The sequence below is a fragment of the Diadema setosum genome, chromosome 20 (assembly GCF_964275005.1).
Source record: "Diadema setosum chromosome 20, eeDiaSeto1, whole genome shotgun sequence".
NCBI classification, from domain to species: domain Eukaryota; kingdom Metazoa; phylum Echinodermata; class Echinoidea; order Diadematoida; family Diadematidae; genus Diadema; species Diadema setosum.
Genome location: NC_092704.1, coordinates 32913516 through 32930081, shown reverse-complemented (window position 1 = coordinate 32930081; position 16566 = coordinate 32913516). Strand labels below are relative to the sequence as shown.

The 16566-nt window shown below is 37.7% G+C and overlaps 2 protein-coding genes across 2 annotated transcripts in view; both read left to right on the top strand.

Moving 5' to 3' along the window:
- Positions 1-13366, top strand: part of LOC140243620 (E-selectin-like) — a 30849-nt gene extending 17483 nt beyond the window's left edge. Inside the window, exons 2-11 of the mRNA XM_072323285.1 lie at positions 3715-3759; positions 4504-4657; positions 6433-6545; positions 7657-7872; positions 8840-9022; positions 9905-10171; positions 10558-10746; positions 11740-11931; positions 12984-13175; positions 13359-13366. Of these exons, the coding sequence (XP_072179386.1) occupies positions 3715-3759; positions 4504-4657; positions 6433-6545; positions 7657-7872; positions 8840-9022; positions 9905-10171; positions 10558-10746; positions 11740-11931; positions 12984-13175; positions 13359-13366 (1559 nt within the window). The remainder of the gene's footprint in view (positions 1-3714; positions 3760-4503; positions 4658-6432; positions 6546-7656; positions 7873-8839; positions 9023-9904; positions 10172-10557; positions 10747-11739; positions 11932-12983; positions 13176-13358) is intronic.
- Positions 13367-13444: 78 nt separating this feature from the next.
- The window catches only part of LOC140243619 (uncharacterized), a 62019-nt gene continuing 58897 nt past the window's right edge, over positions 13445-16566 (top strand). Inside the window, exons 1-4 of the mRNA XM_072323284.1 lie at positions 13445-13709; positions 14318-14524; positions 15506-15609; positions 16218-16389. Coding sequence (XP_072179385.1) covers positions 13445-13709; positions 14318-14524; positions 15506-15609; positions 16218-16389 — 748 coding nt within the window. The remainder of the gene's footprint in view (positions 13710-14317; positions 14525-15505; positions 15610-16217; positions 16390-16566) is intronic.

Here is a 16566-nt window from a genome sequence, read left to right as displayed (position 1 = left end):
TACCAATATTACGCGAAATAATTTTACTAATATTAATAATATGAGGCTTCCACGAAACTTTATCGTCCACTGTAATACCGAGAAACTTTGTATGAGATACACGCTCTAAGTGAGCGTCATCAACGATGATATCTGTGCGTAAAACTTCTATAGACTTACTGAATAACATTGTATAGTTTGTTTTCTGAAGATTCAGTAATAATTTATTGGCTTTTATCCATTGAGTCACTTCTTTTAATTCAGAATTCTGCCCCCCCAAGGAAAAACGCAGTATCTACATCCAGCTCCATTTCTAAACAACCGAGATATTCACCATTTTATCTTTTTGCCAAAGCCCCTGGAAAATATACTCTTTTGAAAAATTCCTTCATTGTGGAATTTTAGTCTATCTAGCTACCAATTTTCCTGGAAAATATCATTTTGTGTTTTTGTTTTGTTTTTCAGTTATTGATGAAAATGTAGATACTTTGGGGAAACCCCACGCAATTGACTGATTTCCCCAAGGAAAAACGCAGTATCTACAATGGAACGAATTTCCCCAAGGAAAAACGCAGTATCTACAGCGGAATGACTTGGATTAATCTTCTGCCATAATTATGTATGCATGTATACATCATTGTTCAAGTATTCTCTGGCCCTGGGGGATGCATCCTCCATCCCCCCCCCCCCCCCCCCATTTATGCCCTGATTACAGAGTAGGCTTCATAAGATTATTAAATAACAGATCGTTCTTGGAACGTTTTGCTTAAAAGTGTATCCCAGACCGATCTTGCTGTAGGCCTAACGTTACGTCGATACGTGTTTAATATGAAGCTTGCCAGGGCTGTAATGTGATGCTACATGGCCTAGCCGCTAACTAGCATCTATAATACTAGATCTAGATCTGTACAGTCTAGGTTACAGTCTGTCTAGACCAAAATAAATCTAAATCGGATGTCTGGACCTAGATCGATCTAGACTAGGTCTAGTTTTTATATCGTTTATTCTAGGCTGGCTACGTAGCAGGCTACACGAGTCTACCGCCTCAGGCTATAGTTACATGCACGATGCTCACAGAAAAAAAAAAAAAATAGCCTAACGTTAGAACTGCAGAAGGTTTAAGCCCTACACGAGCCAGGACTCTTTGATTAGAAAAAAAAAATACATCTAGAACCGGTCTAGAATGAAGTGACATCCGCTCTCTAGGCCTATTCCTTCTGGATTGAACCTAAGTTTAACGTCATGTAAATTTGTAATGTAACTTTTTTTACTTGTATTCGTTGTAAGTTATGTAGCATGCAGCATGGGATCATGCATGCATTTTACGCAACCCAGTCTCACTAACCAGTTAGGGTCTAGACACTGTCTAGATCCGATAAGAATTAAAATACAACTTATTCTTAACTTTCTCTATTTCGTCCATTTACCGTGGGTACCTATTTTTCCCATGGACCCTAATCTATAGTATTGTCAACTCTGTAATTTTAAGACATAAGTATGGTATGGAGTAGATAATTGAACATTGACACTTCACTAGACTTAGGATTCTAAAAAGTGGTTAAGTTTTAGACTTCTTACTACAGGCCTGCCCTAGAGTAGGCCTATTCAAGTCCTACACTAGATCTTTCTTTAGACTTTCGGAATACGGACCCTGAAAGTTCTGATTAACGTTAAGTCTAACATTAGAAAAGAGACGCAAGACTCAAACGTTAGGCATAGCCTACTGTCTAGACAAGTCTAAAAGACTTAGACTTAGACCTAAGGGAGGGTGTAACATGTTACATAACCTGACGTTTATCCGATACAACACAAATAGATCTATTGCCTTTCGAAGAAACTTTCGGATTCGGAGCCTGAGGAATTTTGACAAGGGTCTAGGTCTAACAAAGTTACTTCACAACAAGTTGTAGTACGGATAATGTTCATCATTGAGGTAGAATATGAAAGAATAAAGCGGATCGTTTATCACACGAAGCGAAGTAAACACAAATGTATGCATTTGTGTTTACCTCGCTTTGTGTGACAAACATGCATTTGTGTTTACTTCGCTTCGTGTGACAAACAATCAGCTTTATTCTTTCAATATTGAAATAGTTTTGAATAACTTACTCATTATCTGCAGATAAATTTTTCTTGAGGGCTAGGCTCACCTTCCCCACGACAACATTTTGTTTTATTCCAAGTACACACTCCCACTGTATGCTGACTAGCCGGGCCCTGTGCTGACTGCTGCACAGCATCAGTCTGGCAGTGCAGCTAGCTGCAAGCTGTCAGTGTTGTGTTGTATTGTTTAATGTGCACTCGGTTAGTCTTAATCACACACTGTGTTTTATATTAGGATCACGATCTCATCAAAATATTTACTAATCAGTATTGTTTCGGTTAGATATTTTGAACATTATGTCTTATTATTGAGCAAGTATATCTAAAGAAAGTAATTTACGTTCAAATTACAGAACAACCGGCAAAGTATTCACATATATAAATAACAGTGTCTGGTAATTAAGACTAGCTTTGTAGATACTACGTTTTTCCTTGGGGAAATATTCATCATGTAGATACTGCGTTTTTCCTTGGGGAAAGTGCAAGTTGAGTGTAGATACTGCGTTTGGCAGTTACGGAAAAGTGGCTTTCTAAACATTTTTTCAAAAATCTGAATATGTCATATGAAGAAGGATTGCCCACTGACTATATTTATGCAAAAAAGTGAAAATCGCCAAAAATGTTAGATACTGCGTTTTTCCTTGGGGGGCAGAATTATCAGTATGGACAAGAGTGATTGGATTTTGGTGGGAGAAGAAAATATTTGAATCATTGGTAAAAAGTATAAAAGAAAGTATGTCGGATGATCTACAAAAATCAACCAATGATGAAAAGTAAAGGTGCTAATATACTACCCTGAGGGACGCCACATTTAGAGCTGTGCTCGTTCAAAGATACATATTGTTGTCGGTTTTGCAGGTAACTCTTGAACCACTCCAAGGCCTTCCCTCGTATACCATAATGAGACAATTTATGAAGTAAAATTTCGTGATTAATTATATCGAAGGCCTTGGAGAAGTCCAGGAAGATACTAACAAGATGGGAATGGTCATCTATAGTATGTGCGGCGTTATCAATAAACTTCAAAAGAGCATGAATGGTGCTGTGTTTCTGACGAAACCCAAATTGAGAATTCGTAAAAACATTATAATAATTAAGAAATTTATTCGTTCTTGTAAATATCAATTTTTGCAAAACCTTAGATAGGGATGAAAGTAGAGAAATAGGTCTATAATTACTTATATCAAAACTGTCTCCTTTTTTTTTGAATAAAGGACACACCTTAGCAATTTTCATACAATCAGGAAAAACACCATGTAATATGGATTTATCAAAAATATGAGAAAGTGGATCAGCAATAGAAAATATATAGATATAATTCCCTATAATAATGATGATAATATCAATAATAATAACAATGATAATATTGACAATAATAATAATATTGATAATAATAATAAGGAGAAGAAAAACAAGACTAAGAATAATAGGAATAATAATGTGTACTTTGAATCGCGATTGACACAGAAAACCGAATAGCATTTTATACAATGTCCAAAGTCCCTGGCACAAAAGACTTTTAATGCCTGATACTTTCTAAAGCTGATATCCCACGCTACGACAGACTTTTAAATCGGAAAACTTTCAAGTAGGGATAATAATTAAACTGTTCGCATGCTGTATTTTGTCCAGATTGTTGCGGCAAGAAAAGGTCGAGCCCGCCCCCGCCACCACCTGGTAAGTTGTACGTAAAGATCGTTCAACGTCATGTTTGTCCCTGTTTTCGTATTGCTCATAAATAAAATGTAATGTAAGAGCATTGTTAGTATTTATAACTGTCTTTTTTATCTTTTACTTCAAAGTCGTATTGCATTTGAGGTTGATCAATGGTTTGAGTAATGGGTCATCAGTCTTCTTACCTATTAACTATTTCTTACCCTCATTGAGGTTACAAATAAGATTTTTAAAGAAAAAAAAACAATGTTTATCTAACCCATCACAAAGCGTTCACTATGGTATTTATTGCGATGATGCTATTCAAAGTCACAAAAATAATATTCCAATTGAATTCGTGCAAGGTGTGTCCACAACAACCTTTGCAGACAAAAATGTTTAATCATTTTAGTCATAGTTACATGAGAGAGAGATCCAGTAGTGATATTATTTGCCCACGGAGCATGCATGTGTACAGTGGTCGACCTTTTTACTGTAATCTTATATTTTTAGCTCGAAATTGTTTCTTTTCTGTGGATTTAACTCATCTAACATTGTTTAAACATTTGTTTTTTCAGTGGCATGATGGATGCAAATACAGGAAGTAAATACTAATCAGAAATTTGTGTAGAAAGTACTCTGAATATTTCGTGATGGTTATTAGATATTTTCTATCAGTGAAGACAACGGTATTAGGTGTCAAAATCCATCTGTTGTTTTTCATGTTGAGTTGTTTCAATTTTCCTCTTTCAACTTGACATGGTGTAGACACGACACCGCCAAAATGGAATTCCCCACACACGTCGTGCAACAGCGGACAAAACCGATATCAAGAAGGAACCAAGCGGGCCGTAGAACCTATTGCTAGATTCTGGAAGGATCCCAAGGCCAGCGAGGGCGGCTGCTCTGTCAAACACTATGAGTAAGACTGACTGTCTCTTATGCTTTTGAATGTATATTTAAAAAAAAAAATGATCCCTTACGAATTAACTTTTCTGCAAATGTCAAAAAAGGTCAGATAAAAAGGAAAGTAGCATTTGACTGTTTTCTTATACTGCCAGTGGCCCGATGATAGGCATGGAAATACAACGCACGGAGCTGTATAATAGTTTCATGAAATGATATTTAAGACCTGTGGACCAACAGTGGACCAGACGCCATAAAAACAAGTAGGACCACCATTGAAGAAATTATGTGTTTTGGTGGGTCGAATTGGGTATCAACAAAAGGTAAGTGTGTATAGTTTTTTTTTTTTTTTTTTTTTTTTTTTTGACAGCGTTTTTTCTCATCTAAGTGGCCCAATGTCTGATACCGGTACTGCACGCACACCATGAAGCTACCTCTATCAGGATAGCCGGATCGACGCCAGTGATCAACTTCAGTCTACTTTAAGGCAAAATCGGCCAAATCGGATCAATCTCAAATTGCACATTTGAATTTTATTTTTCTAATGATATAAGAAGGAATACCTACACGCCGTGAATCTTATGATGATTTCGTGAGTACCGGTATTTGCTCTCTTGGAAAAACGTGCCTATGCCTAAAAATTAATGTCATATTTATGTCATATTACTAGTCAACTAGTCACTGTACGTGATATTTCAAGCCCTTTGTCTTTATCTGATCTCATACAGTGTATGATTATTATCCCTTATTTTATAAATTTGGTGGTTTATTAAACGATTTGTTTTCTTTTTTTTATCACCAATTTCAAAATGTCACTGTTCTCATTGTTTTGGTGGAAGGGTAAGTGACCAAAAGCAAGGTTAGTTTCAAGCCCTATACGTGTCATTCATGGGTGACCGTGCATCACAAAACGAACAAAAAGTCGCACGCGTTGATTTTGTGTGAGGACTGAAAATAGGTAAATTGAATCAACCTAGCTAGTTTTGATTTTTTTCATATTTTCGTCTTCATTTTTGTGCTAAGGTTTGGGATCGTGACACAGACAGGAAATTGTGTCTTTAGCAGTTTTTCCTGAGAACTCTTTTTGTAGAGCAATGTGATAAGGTGTGTCTTTACTAGAGTCCCCTTTTCATTTCTTAAAAAAAAAAAAAAAAAAAAAAAACTTGCACACTCTTAACTTTCAACTCCAATAACTGACGAAAAGATGATGCTACTGCTTTGAAAGTTGGCAGTAATCATAGACAAAGAGTGTCACGGAAGCAAGCTCAATTTCAGCTTAATCTGATAATCGCTTCATTGTTGTTGCTGGTATTCATCCTGTTTTTGTCACATTCATTGCACAGGTAGCACGGCTTGGTAAAGATTAAGCGCTTGAATAGACCCTGCATTTCAGAACCTCCTTTCTCAGTTAAGAAATTCACACTTTTTTCGTCCTTTCTTTCCAATATTTGGTTAGCTTACGAGTGCCCATCATTTTGAGCTGAGTTATACATCATTTTAAAGCTTAGAGTCTGCTCTTTCAGAATCTGCCCCTAGCTAAAAATCCATGTTTGGTGACTTTTTGTTGTTGTTTTTTGATGCAGGGTCACATATATTGGATTATAGTCATATAATCATAGAGACCTATACATAATCATAGGACTTGTGCACGTGTATTAGCAAGGTCTTTGTCTGATTATGTGTTATGGGCAATAGATATGTTGAAATAAAATTCGTTCAATGCGCCTTAACTACTTGATAGTGAGGTACTGATAGTTTATGTGTATACCAACTGTTACCTTGTTATTACAGTCCATATCTTCCAAGTCACGTCGGCCATGGGAAGCGGCAGTTTACGTACACGGCCAGAGACTGCGCCCCTGCTCCAAACACAGCCGTCTGTAGAGTGGACATTGACGTCATAAGTAAGCACTGCTTTTTCTCTAGGCATGATTTACATTTTGCAACATTAGCAGCGATAACCTCGACAAAACTCATCGAAGTTAATTTTTGAGCAAGTTTTGCTTGTGACTGTCTTCGGTTGTACAGAGAGTTAGCACTTGGACAGAAGAACACAAACTGTCCGTCAGAATACATATGATCAGAATACAAATTACCAAAAATATACCGTGATTCGAACACCTACATTCATAAATACACTACCATGACTACGTCACCTGGTATGGTGTTGGTCTAGCGAATTGCTAATCAAAGAAAGAGGTAGCCACAGAGAAGTAAGATGTGCGAGTATCATAGATTTTATACACTGCAAAAAGTCTGGTGTTAAATATGAAACACCGAGCTGGTGTTAAATTTCCAGTGTTCATGGTGTTAGATTAACACCTCCGGTTGTCATTTCAAAAAGAAAAAAAAAATATATACATATATATATATATATATATTTATATAGTTTCTTAGTTACTGAAATTCTTGTTAATTCTGAACTTTAACAAGACGATGAAGAATTTTCCGATAAAGTACTTGATTTTTGGAAAAATGTGTAAACACATTTACACCACAGTAACACCAGTTGGTGTGGTCTCTTATTGAAGCTGGACGGGTGTTATACCATTGAAATTAACACCACCAATATCAAATCAACACCATGCGGTGTCATTAATGAATTTACTCCAGCGCAGTGTCAAAAATATCACAAGGCACAGTGTCAAATTAACACCACGAAGTGCCAGGTGAACACTTTTTAACACCGTCACAATATAATTTCTACACCTGTGGGTGTGGTCCTCTATTGAAGCTTGATCGGTGTTAAATTTAACACCCATGGTATTAAATCTAACACCGATGTTTTTACAGTGTAGTTACCTGAAAAGTGGACAGTAATTTTTTTTTTTTTTTACCATTAGAATAGTACTATTGTAAATAGCATTGAAGGTAATCTAATATAGTAAACATAGAATCACCAAGAATTAGGAACCCTTATCACAAATGTGATGCACAATCATCAACACCAACATCCATTAAGGAACAGCAATTCCTCAGAATGTAAATTACAACCTATTTTCTCCCATTAATCAGTTGACACATGTGATGCCCACAAGCCACCCTCTAACGGCTACCACACCTGCTCCACGACATACGGAGTACCCTACGGGACCGAATGTATCTACGGCTGTTACGAAGGCTACGAGCTGGTAGGTGGTGCGAGCAACCAACGGTACACACGAAAATGTGTCCAGATTCCCACTTCCCCGGGCTACGTCGACTGGGACAGGCCTCTACCGTCATGTCGAGGTAAAGGCAAAATGTTGACTTTAGGATTATAACTTTGGGAATTGAATATGTAGCACTCTGCCTTTTAAATGGACAGATAAAAGCAGTCGAGTGGAATTAACTATAAGCATCTTACTTTATTTTTCACTTTCATGAGTCGACGCAAGTTCTTGACGGTCAGCATGTTAAACCAGTTACCGGTACGCAAAAAGATGTATAGACCACCAGAATTGATTGCCATGCTACTGTCTGAAATGAAAAGATAATATGCAACTTTGCCGGCATCTTCCCTGCTGCAACTCACCACGCTTGTAATATCTGCAGATAGTTATATGGAAATGGTATTCGACATTTATTGTGATTTTCAAAATTGCAGAGAAATTATATACTTTAGGCTAATTGAAAGTAGCCATACATAATGTTAGATTTGATAAGGTAGATTATAACGATTTGATGATACGACAAACCTGTACTGTAAATAATAAGATCATGAATATAATCATGCATAAGAATTCAAGTGTATAAGAGTGATCAAACTCGTTATTTTAGAAGACCAAATGACTATTTCTCTTTGAATTGCTTAGATTGGAAATCAATCAATAAGACATTGATTTCTAAATCTATCACATTGAGATTTTCAATATAATTTTGGATTATCTAAATGTAAGGAATTAATTAGAGAATACGCTCATTATGTGTGATATGTAAGCCGGTCTTGGAAAAAGAGAAATCTGTTACACAGGACAGAGCTTTAGGTGTGTTGTCTCTAACAAATTAAATAACAAATAAAGCATAAAATTAATACATTTACTGAACGGGCTCTTTCACTCAACAGGAGTGTTCATCTTTTATATTCTATGATATAACGGAATCTATCTTAATTTCTAGACTTTCATTGGTGGAGTATCAGATATTCTAGTTTTAATGTTTTGAATAAATCAAGAGCAAGAGAAATTACATTTTTAGAGTTATGTGTACTTTCATCCAGACATTACATGCAGCGTTCTGACAAATCCTGAGAATGGAAACGTGGTTTGTACCAAAGAAAACAAGTACGAAAGTATCTGCTCCTATGAGTGCAACACGGGTTTCAGGCTTCCAAACGGTTCGCCAAGAGATACGGTGTGTCTTAAGACGGGATGGACATCACCTCAAGTCTCCTCGTGTGAAGGTAACTTTGAAATCATAATGTTCCGTTTCATAAGGGAAGCTAATGATTACTTTGCAGTGTAAGATCGATTTTCAAACAAATTGATGGCCATATTTTATACCAATGCGAGTTTAAGAATATAAACCAGTATCATAACGATGGAAGATCTACCGCACCTTCACGCTCTCGAAAATTGGCTCAGGAGAAAACACACCTGTGACAAGAGCCCTCGCCAGTGATTAAACATGGAAGGCCGAACATTTTCGAAGGATCGTGTAATCTTACCTATTTAGTTTTCGTGCAAATTGGCGGATATGCCAATCAGCAGAAATATATATATATATAATATATGTGTGTGTATATTACCTATTATATAAATATGTATGCTATTATACAGTATATCATTATGACGTTTGTATTACAAGGAGTAGATTTAAATTTAATAATAATAGTGAGACTCTTATTAAGCGCACATTTCTACCTAAAAAAAGAGTTCCGCATGTCAGTGTGCTTCATAGCTTTTCTGTGTTCAGTTTGGTAATCCAGTGCTGTATATTATGTTCATCCGTGATTCCTGTTGAATAAGACAATTAGTTTTGTTTATAATTATGGGAATCACCAGTGTCAACACCAGAAGTATACAAGAAACCCTATTATTTGATTTCTGCTACAGCACTTCGAAACAATTTCATGTTTGCATAGTCCAGGATATACTTCCTGTTCCCGTTGTGTTTGGGATGTCATTCATTTTTACTATCGTTATCATTTTTTGAATGGGTAGACATTTTTGGAACACAAACCAAGACATAACATTAGTCAGTCGCATGGCCATGAATCAAGCTTTTCCAAAGAATAATCTTGGCGCTTGCTCATTCCCCTACATCTCACCTACGAATCATATAGATGGGGAAGAACCGAGTTTTGACGACTGCCAACATATACCTGGCTGCCCCTCCAACCCGATGGTGTTTTATGCCGAACCCAACGCTACTCAGGCTTTGGTGACGTGGTTAAAGCCTACAGCCTCGGACAATTCTGGTGGCTTAGTGACTGTCACCGATTCACCCCTCCGAAATACCCCTTTACCCCAAGGTGTCTACTCTGCAGAACATGAAGCCACCGATGAAGCCGGGAATACGGCTCTACTCAGCCTTACAATCATCGTTCAGAGTAAGAACCACACCAGTGAATGATATTGGCCTTTTGTCATTGACTGTCGTTAACCCCAAACAATAATGATTCAAATGTCATAGAAAGTTAATTTTCATGCATGAATGTACCACAATAATGACAATAGGTCCCTTCTTATCCTGGTCATTTGTGATTTAATGATAGGTAAGCACATCTTTTGGCGGGACAAATTAGAATTATTATTTTGTCATAGTTCGTTTTGGAAAAGCCATTCTTGATGCTTTCAGCCGTTTCTTCCCGGGATGTTATTGACAGCCATTAACATTTTTTTTTACTGAAAGTGATTTGTAAATGTGGCGGTTGACATTCTATTTTTTGCTAACTGTATTCATTTCCCTTGGCGTTTTGTACTCGAATCCGTGCAGTCATTTATTGCCCGTATCTCGCAACATCCGAGGGGCTCCGATCAAGTTGCAGCCACGGCACAAGGCGGGGTTCCTTCTGCACTTTTTCCTGCAGCATTGGTTATCGTCTGGTTGGTGAAAGGACCACTATCTGCCAGGGAGACGCGTCTCAGCAGGGGGAGTGGCTTAATCAGCCCCCAACGTGCGAAGGTGAGCGACTCATCTCCACGTATGACTAGGTTTAATTAAATGATTTCATTCCATATTGTTTGCTTGAGTGGCATTGTTCATACGCAAACATAATCGTGCAAAATTGAATCAAAATAAGATCCCAAAATACGATAGGCGCAATTAATGCTGTTTAACAAAACACAAACTTCAGACTTTGTCCTAATAAAAAAGGGCATTATTACACAGATTGATATTTGATAGTGTTTGCAATTTGATATCATCCAAAATCATACCTCTTGTTAAAATATCGATGCACGCATCAACTCTGATAACGACCCTACCAGGAATATATTTAGAGTATAAAGTCTGATAATTCCTCCTTTTTTGTAGATTTATTAATATGAGTCATTGATTGCTTGTTAATACATCCATGAAGTTTCTTTTTTTTTTTCATATTAAATCTTGAATTCTCTGAGGTTATGGATGTTTGCCATCTAACAGGATTTCCGTCAACTGTAAAAAATAATAGAGAAATTAGTAGACAGGACGCAACACCATTCATTTTGGCGTGACTCCATCAAAGTAAATAAACAAACAAACAAACAAACAAACTTTACCAGCATCGAAAAGTTTAATCTCTGAAATCTGGCCTTATCCCGTATTTGACAGTTTTAGCAAGGAAAGAGAACAGGAAGAGATATGGGAGGAGAGGTCGAAATACATCGGTTTCCTCTTACACTCGGCAGACCAATTTACATTCTTATCATAATAACGCTTAATAACGTTCAATAATGTTCAATACTCAATACTTAATGTGAATTGAATTGAATTGAATTGAATTAAATACTGTCACCCTGAAGATATGAAAATGCAGTGGTGGAAGTTGCACTACATACGCTGGTCTTAAATTGTAACAAAACATTTTAATTCATATGCAAATTGTGTAAAGACATAATGAGATTAATTAATTAATATTAAACCCATTCTCATCATGTTTGTGCGTACAATGTATTTGTGTCTCGTTACCATTAGTTCTGAAGTGCCCAGATGCTCCTAGTCTTACAGACGGTTCATTTGAGACGAGTCTCACATATCCGATGTACGGATCTACCGTTACATACGAGTGCGACGTGGGGTACACCATCAACAACAGATTCTTGAAGTGCGCATCTGCGCTGGGCTCCGAGACCGCCTTCTGGGAGGGGGAAACCCCTGTCTGCGAGGGTATATGTGAAACTTTGATTGTGGTATTACTTAGTTCATAATGTAACTAGCCCAGTGGATGATAATATTATTGATTATTAATCAAAGGGCAAGTCCACCTTCATATACATGTGAATTGAGTGGATGCAGCAATATTAGTAGAACACATCATTGAAAGCTCGGGGGAAATTGGACAATCCGTTCAAAAGTTATGATTTTTTTTTAATATCTGCACAGTCACTGCTGGATGAGAAGGCTAATAGAGTGTATGATGTCACATGCGTACAACAATATAATGAAAATATAAAGAGAATTTCACCAAATTTTACTTTTTGAAAAAAAAAAAAAGTGCACATTTCCTCGACTCGTCACTTACGTATGTTAAGGGTAATATTATTCCCCCTTGCCTTCTGAAAGAGGGAAGTCAAGTGTTCTTTTATTATGTAAGAAAAGTGAAAATATGTTGAATTTTCTTTATATTTTCTTTATATCGTTGTCCACATGTGACATCACAGCTGTAGTAGTCTTCACATCCAGCAGTTACTTAGCAGAAACTTCAAAAATTCATAATTTTTAAACGGATTGTCCGATTTTCCTGAAACTCTTGCTGATGTATTCTATTAATATTGCTGCATTCACTCAATCCACATGTCTATGAAGGTGGACTTGTCCTTTGATAGCTTAAGTAACCTGGTACTCGAGCTTCGGGAGCGGCGGGGGGGGGGGGGAGGGGTTCTCCAGTTGTGCAGTCGCATTGTGTGCACATTTTCATGGCTAGAGTAGCTTTGAGAAATGAAATATTTGTATCGGTCATAGCTATGCGATCCCGTGATAAAAATGATAATGAATACGATAGCGCCAAAGTATACACTTTCATTAAATTCAGGTAATTTCAGTACCTTTCAGTTCACTGTTTCTATATCGATACCTTGCAAGTCAAGTTCAGTTAGACTTCTTCAAGTTTCTAATCAGACATCCTGCTTTCGAAAATAAAGCAGTTATCAAGTTGATAATGGTCTACCATCATCCGTTTTCACTTTGTTTCTTTGCCCCACGTACTGTGTCTCCATTAGTTGAAACCTGTACCAGACCGACGCGGTATGGCATGTCAGCGGTGGCTGGTTCGAGTTGCGCGTTGAACGAAGAGGTGCCATACGGAGAGATGTGCGAGTTCCAGTGCGATGAAGGGTACACCATAACGGGCAACAACACCATACTGTGTGGGACGGAAGGGGAGTGGTTGCCGAGAGTTCCTGCTTGTGAAGGTTGGCATGGCAAACATACAATTCTCTCGCAGCGTTCACATAGTCATCTACTCCTTTATGTCTATGTAGATTGGATATTAAGCTCGTCTGCAAACGGTATTTGGAATAAAGATGTGAGGATAATGAGATATGGCTACTGTACATGGATCACGAATTTATATTATTTGCTTCCTGCTTTTGCAGAAATGTAATACATACAGTAAAAATGATTGCCGCAGCTATTTAGAGGTCGAAGAGAGAGTCAATACAATAGATTAGCTAGCATCGGTATGGGAATACTAGGGGTCAATGACTTCTCCTCGGACTTCTCATTCTTTGCTATTCTTTTAGTCATTACCTGTGAGGGCAGTGCTCTACCAAGCCCAATAAATGGCGGGAAGAACGGTTGTCCACTCTCCTCGGAAAGGTACGGCACTCAGTGCACCCTGTACTGCGATGTCGGATACCAGCCTTTGCAGCCGGTAACAAGGACATGTCTGGCCGATGACAATGACAAGGGATACTGGAGCGATAACGGGACCATTACATGCTCAGGTAAAGGACAAAACTTGATAATAAAAATCTAAAATTATACAGTTATTTTTCCCCATTGTTTACTATGAATATATCCATTTCTAACGTTAGAACGTTAATTTCGCTTTTTATTCATGCTCAATGTAATCAATTATGACATAGGATGAAAAATTTTGGAACAGATAACGGACTTCCAATAGTAAAATGGCTTCTATCTGCCTTTTAACAGTACATATTTATTTCATCATGCACCTATATATTATCCCCTCCATCGTATTCGTCTCACACGTGACAAGCTGCGAGTGTGCATATGATTGACTTGCGAAGGCACAGCCGCTGCAGTGGGTGTGGCATGATATCACTGATAGATCATGTGACCTGTACATGCATTCACTATCGGCTGCCCTTCTCCTCGTACTTGTCTTGTTATTACAAAGGGACGGCCATTGTGAATGGATGACAATAGTTACAGTAGACGCTGATTGGTTAAAGAAATTAGAGTATAACAAAATAAGACTAGATTGAAGTCACAATACCAATCTTTGATATTTTCATCTCATTATCAGTTAGAGTATACTTAAATTGAATATCACCTTTTTTGGCTGATATTTTCATTTTCATATCCCTAGTTGTTAAGTGTACTCCGCTTCCCGAGCCAGAGAACGGTTTCGTATTGTCGTGCACCCTGGAGGGAAATAGCGTCAATGTCACAGCCCTGCAGGAGTACAACAGTCGTTGCCAGACGGCTTGTAACAATGGCTACACTCCTCTCAACAGCGCCACCAGGAGGTGCTTGGAAGATGGGACGTGGGATGGAATTGATCAGATTTGTGAAGGTACGTCAACACGAACAAACGGCTGCATGATTTCTATCTTCAAGCTCACCCGGGCACGGGTTGACGGACGCTCTAATTTGATTTGATCCGATTATTTTGCCTCACCTTGCATGATCTCTACATTTTTGTTAAGGGACAACGCAGAGCTAGGCGTCAAGTTAATCAACATTGGATTTGAACGGCGGGAAAGATGTTGAAACATTCATCGGATATTTATAGACAGGAGAAAATAAAAGAGCACTGTTGAAGGGAGCACCATCACAAACAGAGCTTGAGTTTTATTGAAGAATAACGGCAATCTATCATGTCTGTGTTTGTGTCTTAGACATAAGAGTAAACGGAGTGATCAGGCAGCAAGTATGTTGTTTGTTCACTTAAAAAAGAATGTCTCGTCATAAAGCATATTCATTTAGCCTAATTTTAGTGGTTTTTTACTGCTGAAAAACAGGGAGCTAATCAAATAGCATGCAGTAATATAACCCTTACAGCACAATTCGTCCTGTTAGTGGCATAGTCTTTTATAATTATGAAGATTTAGAAAACGCTCTATTTTCGCGCAGTCAGTACGTCATGATTATAAGCTAGTCCGCCGTTAGTTCCACTTTGCGTACCAGTAGCAAAGGTACATTGTAATTGTGTACCTACATTATATTTGCTTTTTAGATTCACTGAGGTAATTAGGGCATCTGTGATGATAATGATTATTCTTATGGTCTTTATAAGTATGGTGCTTTCTAGCGCGTCTACCTGACAGCAAGACAGTGTTCATTAACGCGTATTATTTTGACATATCAACATGATGAATGTGTTGATTGAAAGAACTTTCTGGTCACTTAGTCTACACATAATTTCATAAATTGTAATATCTTGCATGGTATCACTTTGAAAACGAATGAAGTACTTTACCAACTCAGAAAAGGGGTTATAAGTGCAATAATCAGCTAATTACTAATCGGCTTATATCAATCCTTGTGAACATAGACAATACGCCCCCAACGGTATACTGCCCGTCTGATCAGATCCTCATTGCTGGTGCCAACAAACTGCAAGCTATCTTCACCGGAGATAGATGGGAACCGGTCCTAGTAAGTTTCTCTGCTCTATTTCTTGTAAAAACAGCATGAGTGCTTGTCTTTTCATCCTCGTTTTCAATTTAGACGGCAATGACGCAACAGCTATAAATCAACAATATCCACAACTCTTTCATTGTTTTTTTTTTATACAAAACAAAAACAATCCTGCGTTTATCGAAGATTTAGCAAGTATTCTTCAAACTATTACTCCTTAATGATTTTAAGAGGAAGCCGCAAGTTGTTTCCCTCCTTGACTTCGTGTTGAAATAAGTATTGTGTGCACGTCATCTAAAGAAATATTTGACAGTGGTATGCATGGATTTAGATCGCATATAAACTGCAGTGAGAAATCATCTGTGCACGCCCGATAGTAAACAATATGACGTAAGTGTCGCAGCATTTCGCAGTGGGATGGAGGTTCTACCACCCCTACCATTCTACCATTCATTTAATGATGCTGGTTATTTGGACGTCAAACTACATGAAAAGCAATGTTCAATACATTCCTAATTGGTAGCATCTAAAGTTGACCAGTAAGTTCTGCATTGTGATGCATGCATTTCAAAGGTTGACTATTGACACATTATTTTGTTTTGTTTTGTTTCTGTTTTCCTTTGAAGGCCCATGATGGAGACCTCCAATTCGAAGCTTACCTGTATCAGGTGGACTCCCAGGTGGTGGATGGTGGCAATGTTCCCACCACTCTCTGGGAAGGTGACCACACCCTGGTCTACAAGGCTACAGATGTCGCCGGTAATTCTGCCACATGTTCTTTTGGACTTGAAGTCAGAGGTGAGCCATTTATTTGTGTTTAACAATAAGTACACCAGCTCCTGTCAGAAGTAGGACTCTATTCAATTCATCACTAGACTAGTCCTTTAAACAATATTGTTGAGGATAGCAGAAATGTTATAACATATTTCAGAACATAAAATGCCTCATTTTTCATGATTTTCTCGGAAATATCAA